The sequence below is a fragment of the Eucalyptus grandis genome, chromosome 3, assembly GCF_016545825.1.
Source record: "Eucalyptus grandis isolate ANBG69807.140 chromosome 3, ASM1654582v1, whole genome shotgun sequence".
Classification (NCBI taxonomy): Eukaryota; Viridiplantae; Streptophyta; class Magnoliopsida; order Myrtales; family Myrtaceae; genus Eucalyptus; species Eucalyptus grandis.
This window is the reverse complement of record NC_052614.1, coordinates 66,465,502-66,487,925: the sequence shown is the minus strand read 5'-3', so window position 1 is coordinate 66,487,925 and position 22,424 is coordinate 66,465,502. Positions and strand designations below refer to the sequence as shown.

Sequence of the window (22,424 nt, the reverse complement as noted above, 5' to 3'; positions counted from 1 at the left end):
ATGTCCAGAATTTTCAATGTGCAAAATGGAAATCCAAGACCTGCTGCAGAAAGTGCAAACTTTTCCTCCACAACTCTGCGCCGAATTGCCTCTACAGATACAACATCCCTGTCATTTAGAGCACCCTCTCCCCTTCGAGTGGCACCGGGCCTCTCACTAATGCGGCACTTAATTAACTTTTGCTAGCATGCCAGGGCTGTATTTCTTCAAATTGGTAAACTGCTCATGCAGGAGAAGAGGCAAGATTGAAGAACTCAACCTTTGTTTTTTTGGCCTCTTTTAAGATCATCTTCTCCACTTTTTTACACCCAGGGATGCAACAGAACTGTTACTCTGATGGAATTACTCTATTATCTGAAGTAGGAGCTAACAAGTAAAAAGATTCCCCTTCTGAGTAGGGTCAGATAGGCGCACAACAACGATGAAGTTTAGAGCTCGATATATTAGCATATCCTCTCATATCAATCAACACACTAAACAGTGTAATGATCTCTCTCTGCAGCTATATGATTTTGAGTTCATAACACTCAAAAATACATAGAACTATTGCAGCAAGTTCTCCATAGCCTACGTCGATTTCCTACTTAATTTCATCAGAGTGTCTCACGCAGACTCTATCGAATGAATCAGCTCACGAATTACATATTTGCACTCTTAAATACACACAAATTCTCCTCCACATATAATTTTGAATCTCCAATTCTAGTTCCAGCATAATCTGGATATTGGATCACAAAATTCAGGTCAAACAGTCACGAAACCAGGTGCTTACTTACTTCAACTGAGATTATTAATTATCAATCACTGCTCGCAAAGAGAGAGCTTGCCTCTTCTAGGAGAACTCTTTCATGCCGCAAAATTAAAGAGATAATACAACTTGATTGATTACTGACACATTCAGTTTCATCGAAATAAGAAATTCGCAACCAGTGTTCATGTAGTAGAATTCCCAAGAGGCATTGATGACTGAATTGCATAACTATTGATGCTAACTATTAGCTTCGTAAAGCCCGGATTTTCTCCATGGAACAATCTGAGATAAATACATTTCATTTCCATTCAACCGAAGAGCAATTCTTACACCAGCTCAAGTATGCAAAGCTAAAAGACAACACTTCCCAGAATGCCAAATTGAACTTAAAAGGTCAGGTATTCAAACTAATTACATAAGCAAAAAACAGAGTGCCTACCTCTTCCCAATCCCATTAGCAAACCACTTCACAGGAATACCCAACAGAGTCATTTCATCAAACACGTCAAGCGCGGCACCGTCGGCAAAACAAACTCGCCTTAATCCCCGGAATCCTTGCTGCGAAGCCTGAAGATGATGCGCCCCCGGGTCGAGTCGTAGCGGCTCACCTCGATCTTGACCTTATCCCCGGGCAACATCCGGATGAAATTCTTCCTGATCTTCCCGGAGATGTACCCGAGGACGACGTCCTCGTTGTCGAGGCGGACCCGGAACATCCCGTTGGGCAGGGACTCCACGATGACGCCCTCGTGGGTCCACTTCTGCTCCTTCATCCCCGGCGACGCCTTCTTGGCGCAGAGCGCCACGACGGGCCTCGGCGGCGGCGGAGGAAGAGAATCGTGGGTTCGGAGCGGCTTGACGAAACCGGCAGGAGCAGGGGTCTGGAAGAGCCTGTTGCCGCCGCAGCCGCCGCCGGCGAGGGAGGCGGGGGAGGAGATGGGTAGGAGGAGGCGTGGCCGGGGCGTGGCGGGGGCGTTGAAGAGAGAGAAAGACATGGCTGAAGAGCGAGAAACAGGGGAGGAACAGGGGAGGAGAGGGAGGTGGGGAAGGAGCTCTGTTTCAGCTTCTTCTTTCTTCTCTGGAGTTCGTGTCTGGGAATGATGGTAAATATCCTCAGCCTCTGGTTCGAGTGGGGGTGGATCGCCTGCGGTCCGTCGCAGGGATGAGTGGATACGGATTGGGATTTTTACAGATTCCTTTTTCAGACATTAGGATAATTCCACCTTAAATCTTTTAGAGTTTTTTCCTCCATGGGGCATTAATACTCCAATTCCTTTTTTCGTCTCACCAATAGTCCTAATAATTTTCCCGACACGATAGTATTTATTAATAATGGTTGCCAAATGAATTAGTATTTTATGCATTTCTTTTTCAGATATTAGAATGATTCTATTAGAAATCTTTAGATTTTTTTTCTCCACGGGACATTGATACTCCAATTGTTTTATTAAAAATGGTTACCAACGCGTGTCCTTTCTAGACATTAGAATAATTCCATCAGAAATCTTAGAGCTTTTCTCTTGGGGCATTAACACTCCCAAAAAAAATTTATCTTACCAATAGTTCTAAATTTATACCAAGTGGCATTTTAGATTTTCACTAGTATTTATCAATATTGCAAGGAAAGTATTTAATATGCAAGGCAAATGGAGGCACGTTATCACGTGTAATTATGTTAGAATTTCAACGGTTACGCATACTGTCACAACGAATTCTCAAAAGATGGTACAAATTTTAGAGATATCGATGAGATGAAAAAAAAGAAGAATAAGAAGTTTAAGATATTAATGTTCAATGCCAAGAAGTTTAGGATTTTTTTATATCCGAGGTTGTTCAAATGAGGTGTTTACTTACTAGTCGACTAGTCCTCCATTAAGCGTTTAGTCAAGGTTCCATGCAATCCAAATATAATTGAAATTCATATGTAGATAGTTTAGGGACACATAAGCTCTCTTGGGCCCTACTTTTAGCGCAAAGGCCCAAAGACAATTTTTCACGAGCTTAGGCAACGGCAGATAATGAGAAAGCCCAGCCCAACTCGATGGGACCTCAGCCAAGCCCAAAGTGCCAAAAGAATCGTAGATAAGAAATCATGTGATGGGCAAGCTTATGCAAAAATTAGAGCTGTCAAAATGGGTCACTAATTCATGTTATAATCTGTTCTTGGTCGTCATCGGTGGCAGATCACTGAATGCTTTGAGAAATCATCTTGGTTTATTACGGGCGGATGATTTACCAAGCGCTAGAAGAGACTCTGCACTCCGCTGTTGCAATGGATAGTTTGGAATAACATGTTAGACCATGCTTGTGGGCTGTGTTTTGTCATCGACACTTGAAACGTGTGAAAATAAATGGATAAGTCACTAATTCATGTATTGTGTTGAGCTCGCTTGAAATTCTCACTTTCCTATGGAGTTTTTGTACCAAGGAAACCAACTGTATTCCATATAAATGCCGCTAGTAGTGTGTTTTAGTAATTTAGGTGGGGTATATATTATTAGATTTGTATTACAAATAAATAAGTCGATATGGGTCAAATCAATTTTGGCCCGACTCGTCCATTTAACAGTCCTAGCAAAAATTAAGGCCAGCCCAATTATTAGCATTATATTGTTGGTGGCTCTAAGAAAAGTGTAACTAAAATGATTCGACTTGAATCATTGAATGATGAACATGGACATGCTTATTTCATAAAGTAACCTTAGGTTGATTTCAACGTTGGTTTTGCACTATATTGTCTCTTTGTAGACGTTCCACTTTGGTTTCCAAAAAATCAAGTTGTTGCAAGTGAAATTAAGCCTTTTTGAGGGTGGATGCTTATCCCAAACTTATCCATGTTTATCAAGTCAATTACAGAAATTGATCATTCAAAATGATTCGTACCAAATTGAAATATTGTGATTATCCACAATGCAAGAATTCGAATACACAAAAATGATTTTCTCTCTATGAAAAGATTAATGATATATAAGGGTTTACTAATAGGTTGCTCAAAAGTTTTAAGCAAAATTAATCAATAGGTATATACAAGTGAGATTGAAAATATGTATAGAGGAAGCAAAAATTGAATTTTACCAATTAAGAAAAAGAAGCTCGAGAACCCTATTGAGAAAACAACATAACAAACATAAATGGAAGATCAAAATCTATGCAACAAAGGCAGCATGTCGTAGCAGCAAAAAGTAAGTGACTTGAAAGTTACCATTCGGTGGGCGGGGTATTACTATTGATAAAACAGTGATGGTTGCTTAATTTAATTTTTACTGAAAAATTTCTCACTTACCTAGAATCTCGATAACAACCACCCACTACTTCCCAAATCAATGCATATATATATATGAAAAGTTAATATTCACATAGTAAGCTCTGTAGTTTCTCTAAATCTAGAGGTCCTTTTATCGTTTTTTTAGGATAATTGTGCATATGTAATTATCTCAAATTTTTTAGGATCTCTATGGTAAATGACGTTTTGCCTGATCATTATCATTTACCTTTTTCAGCAAAAAACCCTTCTTCTTCTTTTTCTCGGGAAATTTCATTGGTTGGGCCACGAGTGATGGTTCAATTTGGGTCAAGAATTTAAAAGTCCATTACCATGTGGAAGCCCAAAGAAGCCCATGGTCTCATTTATAAATAAATGCACAGACAATGCAGGTATATATGCATATTTCGAATGGTTGGTGTTTCCATTAATATGAAATGTGATGCAAGATGAAAAGATGAGATTCGCACAATGGAAATATTTCATAGTTTTTAGAAGGATGTCGTATTTTTCGAAGGCCTAAGATCAATGCGTGACAAAGAAAGGATGCTATCATGTTAAGTTTCAACAAAAAAATTTCGACAAAATTAAAGGAAAGAGATGGCATCTCTCAGCTTAGGTTAGATAAGTCCGACGGGAGAATCACATGACTTGATAGTTCAAATTCTCCAAATCAATGATGAGCACCAAAAGCATGCAAGGAATGTTTCACAAGGAGCTACCATTAACCCTTTTACAATCTTCTACGTGATGGGAAATGTGAAAGTTTTGACATTTGTAATCTGCCAAATCACTTTGATTGAAGCTCACAATTAGCGGAGGTCTTTTTTTTTTCTTCTTTTATAAATATAACTATAAAGCAAATAAACCTAAAACCCGAAGGTGTATTAAGTGTGACTCGGGGCAGATTCGGCATCAGGTCTGAAAGTTTAATAATAATAATAATAATAATAATAATAAAATAAACCTGAAGGGGAGTCAGATTTGATTAAGGTGAAAAAAATACATTTTAAACCTGTAGAATCGATCAAAGTTTCTAACCAGTCTAAGGTGAAAATAAATAAAATGTAGACTAAATCAGTTTGAAGAACCCCAAGAAAAAAAAATGACTTGTGAAAGTCCAGTGATTTTGCATATCTAGTCGATCGGGCTAGCTTGGCTCTAGCGAGCCTCAGGCCATTTCAATATGATAAGGAAATACGAAAGTCTGGACTTTTAGTCGGCCAAGTGAGATTGACTTTTTAGTAGAAAAACCCTTCCTTTTATTGCAAATTCCAACAAAATTTGTATCAAGTAGACATCACGAATGGGAGTGGTGGATTCAACGACAAGTCCAAAATTTCTTGTATGGACCAATTCATGATAAAGAAAAACAAATTTTATGTACGATCAATAGAATATAATCAAACTTGAACAATCCTAATTCAACACGTGGAACTTAAGATAAGAGTGGCATCTTTTAGACCCTATGTTTATGCGGATCCGATTGGTCGCGCTAGCTCAATCTTAGCAGGCCACCATGCCCATGAAAGACTAAATTGGTGAAATCCAAGGAAAACAAATGACTTGTCAAAATCCATTGGTTTTGCATCTATAGTCAATCGAGCTATGCATTTGATCATAGCCCCATGCATATGATCATTTCAACGTGATAAGAAAATATGAAAGTTTCAACACTTTTAATTTGGCAAGCGATATTGACTTGAAGGTTCCAATTACTAGAAAACCTTTGTTTTTATTGCAAATTCCAATTAAATTTGGACCAAGCAAACTTCATGAATGGGATGGGAGAGATGGATTCAACGTCGGGCTTGAATTTCTTGTCCAGACCACTTCCTGATTAAGAAATACATATTTTATGTACCATCAATCAAAACCTAATCAAATTTGAACCATCCTAATTAAACAAGTGGAACTTAAGATGAGAGTGACGTCTTTTAGACCTTATGTTTATGCAGATCCAATCCGTCGCGATAGCTCAATCTTAGCAGGCCACCATGCCCATAAAAGACTAAATCAGTGAAACCCAAGAGAAAATAATGACTTGTCAAAGTCCGATAATTTTGCATACCTTGTTGATCGGGCTAGCTCAATCATAGTGAGCCCCATGCCCACAATCATTTCAACGTGATAAGAAAATATGAAAGTTCCGACACTTTTAATCAGCCAAATGGCATTGTTTGAAGCTTCTAATTAGTAAGAAAACCTTTGTCTTTATTGCAAATTCCAACTAGATTTGTATCGAGTAAACATCATGAATGGGATGGGTTGATTCAACATTAGGTCTGAAATTTCTTATCCAGACAAATTCATGATTAAGAAAGACAAATTTTACATACGATCGACCAAAGTCTAATCGAACTTGAATAATCCTAACTAAACATGTGTAGCTTAGATAAGAGTGATGTCTTTTAAACCCTATGTTTATGTGAATCCGCTTGGTCGCGCTACCTCAATCTTAGCACGCCACCAAGCCCAAGAAAGACAAAATCGGCGAAACCCAAGGAAAAAAAATGACTTGTCAAAGTCCAATAATTCTGCACACCTAGTCGATTGGGCTAGCTTGGTCGTTGCGAGCCCCATGCCCATGATCATTTCAACATGATAAGAAAAATATAAAAGTTCCAACCCTTCTAATTAGCCCAATGGCATTAATTAGAAGCTTCTAATTAGCAAGAACCTTTGTTTTTATTATAAATTTCGACCAAATTCGCACCAAGTAAACTTCACGAATGGGAGGGCTGGATTCGATGGTCGTTCTGAAATTTCTTACCCAGTCCAATTCATAATTAAGAAATACAAATTTTACGTACGATCAATCAAAAGTCCAATCGAACTTGAACAACCATAACTAAAAGACAATGAATCTAAGACGGGGAGTGGCATATTCTAGACCCTATGTTTCTGCGGATCCAATTGATCGCGCTAGCTCAATCTTAGTGGGCCACCATGCCCGTCATTGTTTCGAGAATTTACTTCACGAGCATCTCGACGAACACGTACGGGGGCGGCTCTTTTTAATGTTTTCACTATCATCTTTTTCAAACGCTCATGTGAATGTAATCCCCCCAAAATTGCGGCTCCACTTCATAATTGAAATCGCATTCAATCCAACTACCCTCTCTAATCAAGATCCAACTCATTTCCCATGTTTTTGCTCTCTCTTTTTTTCTTTTTTCTTTTGTGAAAGGTAATAAATATATCAAGGAGATGCCAAAAATACACAAGTTCACGGCTTCAAAACTTACACTCCAAATGATAAAATCAAAAGAAGTGAAATGATGCCGTGATGTAAAAGCCACGAGCACGTGGCACACACTCTACAACGCAACGCCAAAGACAAGCACGGCAAAGACAGCCGGCAATCAAGCAAAGAGTGACATCCAGGGAGAAGAGTAGCCCATGGCTCTAAACCGAAGAGACTCCGGCAAGGCTATGAGTCCCCGGAGAAAATGATCGGATCAATACCCCAACTTCGTTGCAACCTTGTGTTCCTAAAATTATTTTCAACGTGCCTGAAGGTGATAGCCTTGTCTCGGACCACTTTGAAGAAATGGTTCTTCATGGCTGGAATCGAGAGATGATGATATGATGTTATTCCTATTTTTCCAAATGATATGACAAAGAGTGCCGAAGGAAAAACGGCAAATGCATTTATAAAAATCTTTACCCATCAAAAAGGTAGCGGCCCAATGTAAATTCTCCTCCCAAGACCTATTGCGTCAATGCAAATTACATCTAGCAACCCAGAAGAAAGCGATACTACTCATGACACCGCAGCCAAAAAATAGATGATCAATCGAGTCAAGCTTCCCACCCAAGCTCTCTTACTTTCTCATGGAAGAATAGCTATTGGAACATGTGCTTTTTGCAAGGGCACGTTTTTGCTCTCTTTTCAATTCTCGACCGTTGATTTTTCTGTCCACGTTCATACCCAAGTGAGATTGTCTAGTCCCATCCCTTACTTATGATCCTCCATGTCTTGTCAAAGATTTTGTCAATGTCGAGATCGAAACCACCGAATAAATAGAATTACCATCGGCCCCATAAGCTGCCATTGAGAACATGTAACGAGTGATAACTCATCGAATTCCACCTAACATTCAAAATGCCATCGAGTATTTGTCAAAACAAATGATGGAAAAGCCAATTGTCTTTTACCATTCTAGCTGACGGAAAAAGACGAGATTAGTTTATGAATGGGACCGCTTAAATTTTTGTCGAAAGGCACCCAGTTGAAATAAACCTTATTATTCTTCCTCTAGTCAAACTCTAATTTGTTATTTAGAATTTCAAGACAACTTTTCGTCTTGACGTCCAAAGAATCTAATTTAGGTGCCAGCGAGTGATCGAAACATATTTAGGGATTGAATAGACTGGGGAAAGAAAAATTGAATAAGTTTTTTTGTTTTTTGACATTATTAGATTCACAATTTTCTCCTTGAATTTTCATTCTTCTTTTTTAAAAGCCAGATAGTGGCTTGAATGGAGGATAGTCAATAGAGTAGGTGGTATCCTACTTGAAGTGTACGTGATGGATTAAATTCAAGTCGAAAGGCCCGGAATTGACATAAACCTACTCTTCTTCCCTTACTCCAACTTAAACTTCTTTCTTAGAATTCTTACCAAAAAAAAAAAAAACTTCTTTCTTAGAATTTCAAGACAACTTTCTAGTTCGATATCTGAGGGATCCAAATTAAGTGTGAGCGAGCGAGTGATTGGAACATGTTTAGGGCTTAATTGGATAGATTGGGGAAAGAAAAATGGATAATTTTTTTAAAAAATAAAAATAAATTTCTTTCGAGATTTTTCAAAAATTTTCACAATCTTCCACATGATTTTTTATTCTTTGTTATTTTAAAGATGGCGTTAGCATTGCCAATGGCTTGACTGGAGGATTGATAAAGGTTAGATGCTATACTACTTAAAGTGGTACAAAAATGGTACTACCTAAAATAAAACATATTGTCGGAGAGCACTCCTACACACTCATCAATAAGGAAAAAATATTTCAAACAATGACTCATAGTGAAGTCGTTTTCTCAATATTGATCCGAATTAAATATATAATGGAATATACACACGTTATGGTAAATATATTATACATAAAAAATTACAAAAATAATTCTTAATTAGATATCCAACGCGGTTCAGTAGCTGTCCTTCGAGAAATAAATTGTAACATGTGGTCCTATGTGTGTGCGCGATTTTTTTTTTCTTTTCGTCCTTCAAGAAATAAATTGAAAATGCCCCCTTGCTTATCACGAGAAGAAGGGGCTTTTCGCCTTCTCCTTATCACGCGGCGGCCTTGATAAGCGCCGGCGACGGCGACTTTCTCCGTCATCTCCGATACCTTATTAGATCCGAGAGAACGGGGGGCCCCACCCCAGGACAACAGACAGGCTGTCATTGTCGGGAGGAGAGGGCTCCACCGCGACCGTCCAGAGTGGAACGCCACGTGGCGGGCCCCACCCCCGTCCAATCAACGTGAGGGGAAAAAGCGGACGTACAGGTCGTCAGGAGGAGGAAGGTAAAGGTACAATTGCTTCGTGCCGCCTCGTGGGAAAAAAGGGAAAAGCTAAAAAGGCACATGAGAAAAAAAAAAAAAAAAAAAAAAAAAAAAAAAGGAAAAAAGATAACTGCTCTTATATAATGCTGTGGCAGTCTTATGAAAATATATAACATATACATTTTTTGGTCGAAATATGAAAATATATTTGGAAGTTGCCGAAGCAGAAGTTTCAATATTGATATTGGACGGATTAGAATTGGATCTTAAGATTGCACTTAAGTTTCCGATCAAACAAGCTCATCCTAGTTCATACAAATTTTGTGGACTAGGCCAGTTTTCAACTGGATACCATTGCTCGAGCTCTACCTAATCATGTCTTCTGCCCTTGTGGGAAGCATAGAGAGAACACTAATCCCCTCTTCCAAGGGAAATTGGAAAGGTCGAGATCTATATTTGCTTTCATCTTTAAACTCGATTTCAACTTTACAGTAAAATTTTGTCTCACAAACAAAAGATGGTTTTTCTTTTATAGGTATAAATAGTGTGAAAGGGCAATCAGTGTTTACGGCCCTTCGGACGTTATGTTACAAGTTCACGTTGGGGACATAATGTTTAGTTCAAGCAACAACTTAAAAGGATGGGTCCGGAATGCAAGGAATCTGTGCATCATGTGGCTCCACCTCGAATGGTGGCAAATATACCCTGCAAAAACAATCCTACGGACTAGAGCTGAAGTCACCCTATGTCATGGCACGATGAAATCCATACTGCACATAAACCATTGCTAGCTTCTAGAGGTTGGCAAGCGACCAAAGAGGTTCTAAATCATTTGAGACTAGACTCTACGTCACGAAATTGATTGCTGCGGCGACCACGCTCGGTCTAGCACGGCGCCAAAAGTTGGGAATCTCCTATTCAACAATGCTGTACTTTTTCCTTTTCGCATTATTATCATTATTATTTATAATAAAAAAAGTACTTTTATTTTATTAACAATGACACTCTAGCTTATGGACCGGAAAGTCAATTAGATAAACCGTCAACTTACAGTGGATGCTGATTTGGATCGAGACAAACTGCTGGATAGGTGTACGATCCATTTTTTTTTTTTCTATATTGAAAAATGATTTTTCAAGTGGATTGAATTGAAGGCACATAATAGTGATTTGAACCATGTTGATTCAATCATATTTGCGTGGAATACAACATCATCAATAACGTGCGGTTCTTAGTAATACCAAAAATATTATTTTCCTTTTAAAAAAAAAAAGGAAGGCTTCGTTCGTACTAAGACTTGTTAAAAGAAGATTCCTACCTACCTCATTCAAAATAAAAAATTTACAATTCCTTTTAGAAGATCTATATTCATAAATGACACAGCCATGTAATTTCTCTTTTTGTAGCAACTTAAACTTTCGAAATACAAGGGCACATAATGACTTTTTCACCAGTGAGCAACTAGAACATTTAACGAGAATGCCCGTTTTATATTGATCAATGTCTGACCACGAAACAACATATTCACCCAATCTTGATTAGGCAAATCTTGATTCAATTAGCAAGATCGATGAGGGGAATAAGTAATTACGAGGATCAAAATTGTGGAAGTACGAGGGACATTTTTGAATTAATCTACAAAAATATAGGTCCAAAATTGTAATTAATGAAAAATATAAAGAAAAAATGTCGACACAAAACATAAGTAGAGAGAATCTGCATGGATGCGATATTGCTCTTATGTGATACCCTATCCACCACAAAGAAATGGATAATTTAATCGTAAATTACCTATTTTTTTCCTTAATTATAATTAGCAATGTATAGTCAACAAGAAAGATAATAGACACTCTATAATTCCAGAATACCTGTGACATTATATCATTTGATCATGCATGATGAATGGGATCGATTGAAATGATGGGTCATATATATTGGAGAATCTTCATATGATCGAAATAATGTAATGTCCCCTCCTTAATTAGCCAATTAAAAATTAAAGTTGTTCCAATTCAACTTAAGGGTGTGTTTGTTTATAGGAAAATTTAATGAAAAAGAAGAATATAATGTGGAAAATCATTTTTCAGGAAAATGATTAGTTTTATTTTGTTTAGTGATATGTGACCAAATATAATTCTTAGTGTTAGAATCTTATTTGGAAAATAATATCAATTTCATGACTTTATCTCAAAAAATAAAATCATTTTTTTAATTTTTTAATTTTTTTAATTTTGCTTTTCTTTTCTTTCTTTTACTTCTTCCTCCTAGGCCAGTCATCCGGCCTCGACAATGGCTAGGACAGGCCACCGGCGCCTCTGTTTAGTGATATGTGTTGGTGGTTGCAAGAACAATGTGATAGAATTGATAGGACCTTTTTTCTAATTAATTTTTCTATCTTCCGGCTCAAGTAACTTTAATTTTATTTAATGTCAAACTAAATCTTTTTTAGAATATACAATTACTGACATGGTATCATTTATTAGCAAATTATTGGCATAAAATAATTAGTCAACTGAGGTACTACTAGGAGCCCCCCCCGATTCATATAATTAACTTCATTTTCGTCCATGGCATTATTTTCTCTTGTTCCTCCTAATTCCTTCCAGAGAAATATAATGTCCTTAACAGAGGATTAGTGAATGACAAAGCTTGGAGATCGGTGATAATGGAAAGACAAGAGAGCAATTTTCGTAATTATTATCACTGATCGATTCTATATTATTAATAATAATCTCTAGGGGCATAGTTCTCCTTGTTTTTCCAACCGATGGTAGACTTCGATAAGCTAATTTTTGATGAAAAAATGACAAGCTTTAATGTGGTTGATGATGATCATGACTTCTTATTTGCTTTGAGTTCCATATAACGTGGCTCAGTAAGGAGTTGCAATAACTCTCCAAAAAAAATCCTAAATTTGTTGTATAATGGCTAATTCAATCCTAAATTTTTAATATTGCCAATTTAGTTATAATTTTTTAAAGATTTACCAATTTAGTCATAAATCTTTTAATGACTTGCTAATATAGTCATTCTAGGTAACTTTGGCCAGAAATTATTGATGCGGTCATTTCATATAGAATAGCTAGCGCTTGTGAAGAACTATATTTGCAAATACTAAAAAAGGTTTATGACTTAATTGGTAAAAATTAGCTACAATTCCAATTTGAACTTTTTGAATAATTTTGTCATAATGAGTTCTACAATCATTTTACATTATAATGCCTACTTGTGAGCTTGATGGAGGCAAAGGTGTTGAACGACCTTTATACACCGTTTTTTTTATGTATTGTTTGCTCGAATGGTTGCGCATTTATTTTCAGAGAGTATTGCGACTCAGCTACAAGTAAGTGGCTCCGAATGAATTAATTTGATGGCGAAAATGTTTGAAACTAACACAAAAATATTATTAATGATTGAATCATGACCACAAAATTACTAGTAAATTACTTTTTTTTTAATTTCTTTAAGCATTACTAAAACACATCCTTGATTGGGAAATAGAGTTCTCCACATCAGCTTTGGCATTGAACCCAACTTGGTTCATACTCGTTTGGTTTCTCATGTTTAATAAATCTACATTAACACTAGGGCAATTACATTAGTGCTACTGTTGCCAGCTCTCAATCTTTCTCTATTGAACTATCGATATTGACACCCTCAATTCTTATATTTTTTCTATATAAGTCATCGTCAAGATCAATAATAATAAATCCATCATTTTCGACACCCTCGACATCTCTACCATTAGACATGGAATAATTTACTTCTTTGCAGCCCCTGGCTGTTGCAAAATGAAATGTGTTTGGGAAATAAATAAATAACCCTCCAAAAATGATATAACAAATAGTCAAATTCTTTTGTAATTTGTACGGTTAATATTTTAGAAGTCGAATATCTTCCTCACGCATATTTTAAAAATTCCTTAAGGTTTTTTTATGTATTTTTGCAGGTTGCTAATCATTTCGAGATTTTTTTTTTAGACCGAAAAAATCATTTCAAGATTTTTCCCTTTTATTTTTCACACTTATTCAGCAGTACCCCTCTACTGCTTCCTGTTCTTAGCGTTTCGCATTTTTTTTTATTAATGATAATGATAGTCTAGCTCACGGACTGGATAATCAATCGATTAGACAGACCACCTGCTTACGTGGACGCTGACTAGGACCGGGACACGCTGTCGGACACGTGGAGGATTGCTCACCACTCAAAATTTTCAAGAATCGAATCATTTGGATCGTGTCGACTCATCATGCTTGCGTGGAATACAATCATCATTTACTTGCGGTGTTTGGTAATTACCAAAAAGCTTGTTTTCTTTTGAAGACTCGTTAAAAGATTTGATGAGACTTTTAACTAAGAAAAGAAGATTCCTTCCACTTATTTCGAACCCAATTTCACAGTTGGTTTTTTTAAGAAATTGAAATTCATAAGCGACACATACCCATGTAATTATTCCTTTCAAGGCAACTTAAATTATCGACATAGTAAGCTACACATGACGACGTTTTCGCCTCTTTAGACCAAACATTATTCACTCACAAGTAGCTAAACCCTCTTATTAGGAAGCCCATCTTACATAGATATATCTCCAACCCACATATCTCATATTTTACTAATATTGAATAGATAAATTATGAGTCAGTCAATAAGGTTGATAAGAAAAACAAGTAATTATGAGGGTCAACATTGTGGAATTGCAAAGTACAAGGGACATTTATTAATTAAGATTCCATTGGTTTTCGTGGAAAAAGAATGATTTGAAAAATATTTTTTATAAAAAATCATTTATATTACTTAAAAAAATGAATAAACAAAAATCTTTTTCATCATTCACAAAAATATTTAGATATAAATCATTCTTGATAATAAAAATATTTTTTATTAGCTAATTATTTCAAATGATATGAATGGTAGTTTTTAAGAAAATGCTCTCTAAATCACTAATCTAAAAAATCAGTCTAAAAGTGTAATAAATCCTGTTCTGTGAATGGTTTTTTTTGGGCCCCTTAATTCTGTCACTGTTATTTATTTTTTCTTTTTCAAGCAATTTCCATGGGCTACCTTGAACATGCAATTAGGGGACCATCTATAAACAGTCTGGATTGCATTTCATCTGATGTGATACTCAATCCACCACACAAATAATAATAATAATAATAATAATAATAATAATAATAATAATAATAATAATAATAATAATAATAATAATAATAATAATAATAATAATAATAATAATTCAATCATATTTTAAATTATTATAGTAATAAGAAACCATGGGTAGCCTAGTCGCCAAGAAAAATGGTAGATGCTATATAAGTTCCAGAATCTTTTGTGGCATTATACCATTGGCCATGGCACGATGCATGGATCGACGGATAAGCTATTACTAAAAATAAACAGAGATATCATCCTCGATCCGATGATTTGGAGAATATTCTACACTATAATTGTGCTGATTCATAATATTTGTCTCATGACATGTTTAATGTAATTTTACCCTCCTTAATTAATATATCAAAAAATTAAATTTTTACCGTGTGTTATGATTCAATATGTGTTATAATTTAATATTTCAAACAGTAAAAAAAGTTGTTCCATATAATTTAAGGCTTTATTTATTTTGTGAAAATGAATGATTTGGAAAATATTTTCTAAAGAATGATTACTTGTATCACTTGAAATAATTATTTAATAAAAATATTTTCATTGTTGTCTATAATATGTGCCTAAATATTTTTGTAAACGATGAATATATTTTTCGATTGAGCATGAGGATAAATTAAGGGTTGTAGGTACTTTTCAAATAAACTCAAGTCTTGAGCTTCTTTTGGGTTTTACAACCTAATCTCAAACTCGATCAAGCATATTAGATGCTGGGTATGATCAACTCAATCCTATATAGGACTTTCCGTCATCTTTAACGTGCCAAGTTACATTAAGTTAAAACTCTTAACACGATTGGTAGGACATGATCGTCATGTACAAGAGACTATAGATTATATATGATAAATACAAGCTTAAAGTGGTTGGTGATAGTCATTACTTCTTATCTATTTTAAGTTCTATATGATCAATATATAAGAAAAAAATTTAGGAAAAATTCCAACTAAAGGCCTAAAATGCACTCATTTTTCTCAAATAAGGACTTGAAGTAAAATAAAGTAATCATATTAGTCTCAAAGAAAAACCTGAAGTAATTATAATTTTGGCTGACCCAAAGGATTTTTGTCAAAACACAATTTAAATTTATATTGAATTAAATTTTTCTGGTCTGAAAATTAGATTAAAAAAAAAAAAAATAAGCAAGACTTATCTCTCGCCTGTGGCCATTGCCCCATTGCTAGTGGGCAATGATGCTGGCCGATGGGATTGTTGACACCTGGATAGCCCTCGTCAACTTGAGGCAAAGGCCAGTAGGTTCCTTGCCAAAGCTGGGAGAGGGCCGTTGCCCTCTCCCAGATCTGGGAGAGGGTCACTCACGCTCATGCAACTGCCAATAGCCCTTGCCTAGATGTGGGAGAGGGTCATCGCCCTCTCCCACCTCTAGCAAGGCCCTCACCTCCGGTCAGTGAAGGTCATTAGCCCTTGCCTAGGTGCCAACAACCCTGCTAGCCATCACCACTACCCCACTAGTGATGGGGCGGTGGCCATAGGTGGGAGGGAGCCTTCCCTCTCATCTTTGTTCCTTTTTAAAAAAATATTTTAGTTTTTTTTATGGTAAAAACAGAAAAATAAATTAATTAAAAGACAAAATTGCCCTTATCAAATAGTGAGTTGAGACACTTTTTTGAAATTGATATGACTACTTCAGCTTTTATTTAAAACAAAATTCACTTCAAGTCCTTAGTTGAGAAAATAATAGCATTTCGGGCTTTTATTTGAAATAATGTTCACTTAAAAATTTATTTGAGAAAATGATGGTATTTTAAGTTCTTATTTGATATTTCCTAGAAATTTATAACGCCTACTTCAAAGTTTGACGCTGGCAAATTTGTTGAACGACTTTACTTATCATTTTTTTTTTCTATATTTGCCGGTTCAAATTAGTTGGCAAAGCAAAAGAATATTTAATTAAGGGCTTTTGGAATTTTTTTAATTCCAAGTTTTTGCATGACTGGTTCACATTGAATTTGTCGAAGAGTACGACGAGTCCGGTACAAGTAAGCAAAACTTCAAATTGACTGGTCTGATGGGGAAACTTGTACATCATATTGAAAAATATTACAAAAAATAATTATTAATGGTCGAGCCAAATTCACATGCATTTCAAAGTGTGAAACAAGAAATTCAATAATTAAATGATTGCTTGTATTAATCTAAAAGTAACAATTCATAGATGATCGCCAAAGATACGTTGCTTTCCATGGAGTTTCTTGAGTGATTATTGATGCACGAATGCTTAATAAAGGGGCGACAAGTCATGTCGATATCGTTTTCATGAAACCCCACGATGTTGCGATGAGTTAGTGATCAAATTATATTCGAAATCTATTACTAACTTAAAGGAAGGTGTCGTTCCGATAATTTTTGCACCTTAAGACTTGCAGGTTTTTTTTTTCCTTAATCGAGGCAATTACTTCGAGTTAGGTTACATGGAAATAACTCATACATAAGAGTTTTATGTTTATGAATGGATCAAAGAGGGAGATCGAATCAAGTCTGATAAGCAGAAGTTGATTTGAAATATCATGTTACATCGTGATATTCATTGATTAGTACGAATATGATTTTTATGTATGTATGGATATTGTCATTTATTTATTGTGCCATGTCCGCCGATCTAAGCCAACCACTATAATCGAAATTTGAGGGGCTGTCTTCATTTGAACCATCTAGAAATTCAACATGTCAAAGTCGAACCTAAGCTTTCCCATGTTTAGTTTACACCAGTGGAATCAATTAACTTAGTTTACATGTGGGAACTACCTAATATATCTGGAAAAATAATTACAACAACAAAACAAATGAATGAAAAGTATCACGAACTCATGACATTCTAGAAAATTGTCCGAAAAAATCTTAAATCTTCTCAGTTCTAAACTTTTTGATACGACAAATTTAGTCCTAAATATTTCAATGATTTGTCAATGTAATCATTTTGACCAAATTGGCTGAAAATGTCTAATTAAGATTTTTGCATAAAGATTTTTGCGATTTTCTATAAAAAAATAAATGAAAAAATTATTCATTGTCCACAAAAGTATTTATAAATTGTTCTCGATAATGAAAATATTTTTCATTGGCTTAATTATTTTGAGTGATACAAACAATCGTTTTTACAAAAATATTTTCCAAAACATTTATTTTTTACAAAACAAACAAGGCTTAATCTAAAAAATATTGGTCTAAAAGTGTAATAATCCTATTTTGTGAAAAGAAGATTTTTGGCCCTTTTAAATTTGTCAGATATTTTTAAAAGGGTAAAAAACTTTGGGATTGAAATGAAGTGTTTGTTGAAAGGAAATAATGTCAAAACACAAACAGAGGGAGAATCCGCATGGATCCAGCCGATTGCATGGGCAACCTACAACATGCAATTGGGAGACCATCCTATGCGGGACTCTCTACCATCTCTTCAATGCTAAGTTAGGTTAAATTAAAATTCTTAACATGATTGGCAGGACATGATTTTTACGTACGAGAGACCATAGATTTTATGATAAATAAGTGGTTGGTGATAATCATTACTTCTTATCTACTTTAATCCTACATGATCAATCAACATATAAGACAATTTTATAATGCCTACCTTCATAATGCCTACTTGAAAATTTGATGCAGGCAAAGGTGTTGAACGACCTTACTTCGCATTTTCCAAATTTGCCAAGTCTAATGAGTTGGCAAAGCAAAATAATATTAAATCAAGGGCTTTTGAATTTTTAATTCCAACATATATCGGAGAGTAGGACAAGTAAGGTACAAGTAAGAAGATTCCGGATCGACTTATCTGATGGGGAAACTTTGTGCCTAATATTGAAAAATATTACTAAAAAATAAGTATTGATGATCAAGTCATTATCCACATGCATTTCAAAGCGTGGACCAAGAAATTAAATTATTAAATCATTTCTTGTATCAGTCTAATAGTAATAATTCCTAGATGATCCCAAATATATATGTTGCTTTCCATAGAGTTTCTAGGAATGATTATTGATGTATGAATGCTTAATTAAGGAACACTAAGTCACGTCGATCTATCGTTTTCGAAAAATCCTACAATATCTCCATAGTTTAGTGACCAAATTATACTCGAAATCTATTATTAACTTAAAGTGAGGGTTAGGTTACATGAAAGCGACTCCTGATGATACTGTGGAATGGTCTTATGTTTATGAATGGATTGAAGAGTCATGTTGGATCGAGTTTAAAAAGCGGAAGTTGACCCGACATATCACGTAATGTCGTGATTATCGTTGATTAGTACGAATATTTTCTTTGTCTATGTCCGAATATTGTGATTTATTATTGTACTATGCCCGCCAATCAAGCACCCATTGGAGGCAAAACTTGAGAGGCTTTCCATTTGAACAATCTGGAAGCTAGCCCACGTTTAGTTTACGCCAAGTTCAATTACTTAACTTTTTAGCATATTTGTGGGACTGTCTAGTACATCTGGAAAAAACAATTATTACGACAACAAAACAAATGGAGGAAATTACCAACTAATGGTACTCGGGAAAATTATCTAAAAAAAATAGTAAATCTATTTAGTTCTAAACTTTCTGAGATGACATATTTAGTCCTAAATATTTTATTAATGATTTGTCAATATAGCCATTCTGACTAAATTGACTGAAAATCACTAACATAACAGTTTTTACAATTTTTTTTAAATTGAATTTTTTCCCCTCATTTTCTTTCTATATATATATTTTGATACCTAGGGAACCCCGTACAGCGGATCCTACTTAAGACCCCAAGCGACCGTGAGCGGATTCGAACTCCTCCCCTTCGTGAGGGGGAGAGAGCTCAAACCATCGTGGCCACTAAGGCGGTGGTATCTTTCCTATTTCTTTCTTTCATATTTACCTTATATTACCTTTTCGCATGACGAAAATTCCAAGTGATAAATTTATCAAAATCTTATGGTCAGTAGGTTTTCAAAATTCAAGGGAATTTTTCTGGCAAAAATAGCAAATTTTAGCATATTTCCCAATCCCAGCTCATTTTCTTTGGAGCCAGCTCCCCACGGCAAGGTTGTTTAGGAGAGCATTTATGATGAATTTCGATGTCGAATTCAATGTTGTAAATAAAACAACATTTTGAAAGTGCAATCATTTAGGTTGTTAGAAAGTGCAATCACCTAAATAAAAAAAATCCGAAAAAAAAGAAAGTGCAATCATTTAGGTCTCAATTTGCCTTCAAAGACAAATTGAGACCTAAATTTTGACCATGCCTGAATGATTTTTTTTTGTTGGAAAATGAATTCCATTTTTAATACAACTTATATGATGCATGGAAATGCTAATGCAAATGATAAATGAACCTACCTGGAATAACTTACCTTCGAGGAGGATAGAGTAATTCGAGGTAGTGGGTGTTACTTGTCCAGGACCCGTACCATTCTACGATCGCCTAGAATAGTAACATGACTTTGTGAAGATGCTGCTTTCCTAGGACCCGTATCATTCTACGGTCGCCTAGTATGGCAGAAAGGAGCTGCTTTCTCAGGACCCGTACCATTCTACGGTCGCCCAGTACGGCAGAAATGTTTTGTCTAGGACCCATACCATTCTACGGTCGCCTAAACGGGGATTCACTTTCCAGGACCCGTACCATTCTACGGTCGCCTTAATCAGATTGAATCTGGAGGAAAAATCTTTGAGGGACAACTCCATTGAGTGTCGGTGTAAAGGACTCTGGGCTACGAAAGCACGCTAGGTCGATAAAAGAAATCCGGGCTACGGAAGCACGCCGGTTCGATAAAATGAACTCTGGGCTACGAAAGCACGCCAGGTCAAGAAAGAGACATCGGGCTACAAAAGTATGCCGTGTCTACTAAAAGGGACTCTGGGCTACGAAAGCACGCCGTGTCAATATGAAGGACACCGGGCTACAAAAGCACGCCGAGTCAATAAAGAAGGACTCTGGGCTACAAAAGCACGCCGAGTCAATAAAGAAGGACCCTTACTATTCACCATCTTCCCCAGTGGAGTCGCCAAGTTGTCGCGACCAATTTTTTTCAGGTTTGAACCACCTAGGGTTTGGCTAATGGATTGTTAAGCCTAGACTTAACTTGGGCTCTCCCAAGCCCATACCAATTCACGACTTTAGGTTCAAGTTTTTTTAACATGCAATTGATTTTTAATTAGGAGTCGCCACTAATCTATTTTTGATAGGTCGATTAGAAACCCAAATAAAGTAACGGGAGATTTACTTCATTCCTACGAACTAGAGATTTGTGAGTTCGGGACTTGGTTACGTTAGATTTCTCTAACGCCCTTTCGGTACCTTTATCTTTTTTTTGAAAAAATTGTTTGGCAAGCAACTTGAATTGATTTTAATTCCTTAACATGTGAGGTGATCATGCAGGTGCGCAAACCACCAATTTAACACTCAAGAAAGCAAATGAATAAATTGCAGAACTTACCTCATAGCAACGAAAGCATCTGCGTTGTTGGTTTAGAATTCACATCAGCAGTCCTAAATATGATTTCTAATTAACACGCAATTTTTGTTTTGTTTTCACTTAATTAATGAAAATCATGCGATATGCAATGCATGCCACTAATTTAACATGAAATGATATGACATGGCAACATGACTTAGCTATATGACCTAAGCAATATGACATAACTAAGCATGTAGTCTATCATAAGCATGAGATGATTTATTCTAAATAATTTTTTTGTATTTTCTATGAGATTTGAAATTAAAGAAATGCAACATTTAAATATGCAATCTAAATTAATCTAATGACCTAATTCTAATGACAGGCAATTTCTAATTAAATGGCCCTAACAAAAATCACTAAATGACGTGCATTGTATGAATCTAATTCTATATGACGTGCACATGGTTTTTATTCTAAATAAGCATGCAATTTATTCTAATATGCAATGACGTGCAAAGAATGCCATAATTCTAATTTTTTATGAAATTCGAAATTAAACAGCCAAATAATTAAACATGCAATTCAAATTTAAAAAAAAAAAAAAAAAACTAACATCCTAAATGAATGCATTTTTGGATTTTCATTTTTCAAAAAATTCGAAATAAATAAATTTCCTATTCTAAAGATGCAAGATAACCTAAAATGATGAATATTCTAAGACGAACCTAATCTAACTCAGATTTTTTTAATCTTTCCTTTCTTTTACGGAGCAATCAAAATAAGATATCAAGAACAACACGGCAGCAAATCGAAGCAAGATATCGTCCATGTCCATTTGGAAATAAATTGACGATCGTATCTCGCGCATGAGATCGGATTGGCCAATTTCAAATAATATCGCGAATCGTATCTCAAGCGTGAGATCGGATTGGCGATTTTTCCGTGCGATTGCGAGTCATATTTCGAGCGTGAAATCGGACTGTCAATCATACGCACGTTATGAAATTAGGAAAATTTCCTAATTCATGAGGGATTAAGAGATCTTTTGAATATGGCAATAACGAACAAATATTCAAATAAATCGCGATCCCATGGATCGGACAATAAAATATAAGAAAATCGAATCAATCAAAAATCTTACCTAGCTCTCGATATCGCACCGATAACTTTTCCAAATTGGGATGTCGACTCGAAACCGTGGACCAGCGGCAAGGGGCTCACAAATGGCGGAGCTACATGGCTCGCGGTGTGGGCGGGCTCGCGGAGATAGAGCTTGCGGCTAGTGATCTCGAAGGAACGGGGAGAGTGCTTTTATTTGGCCTCATCCACAGCCGATCCCACCGAACTT

General features: G+C 35.8%; 1 protein-coding gene across 1 annotated transcript; it reads right to left on the bottom strand.

The window, feature by feature from the left end:
* Window positions 1–995: 995 nt before the first annotated feature.
* On the bottom strand, window positions 996–1,874 carry LOC104452579 (translation initiation factor IF-1, chloroplastic). The gene has a single exon (XM_010067032.3). It carries the CDS (start codon window positions 1,744–1,746, stop codon window positions 1,291–1,293), a length of 456 nt encoding a protein of 151 aa, XP_010065334.3. The 5' UTR covers window positions 1,747–1,874; the 3' UTR covers window positions 996–1,290.
* Window positions 1,875–22,424: the final 20,550 nt, after the last annotated feature.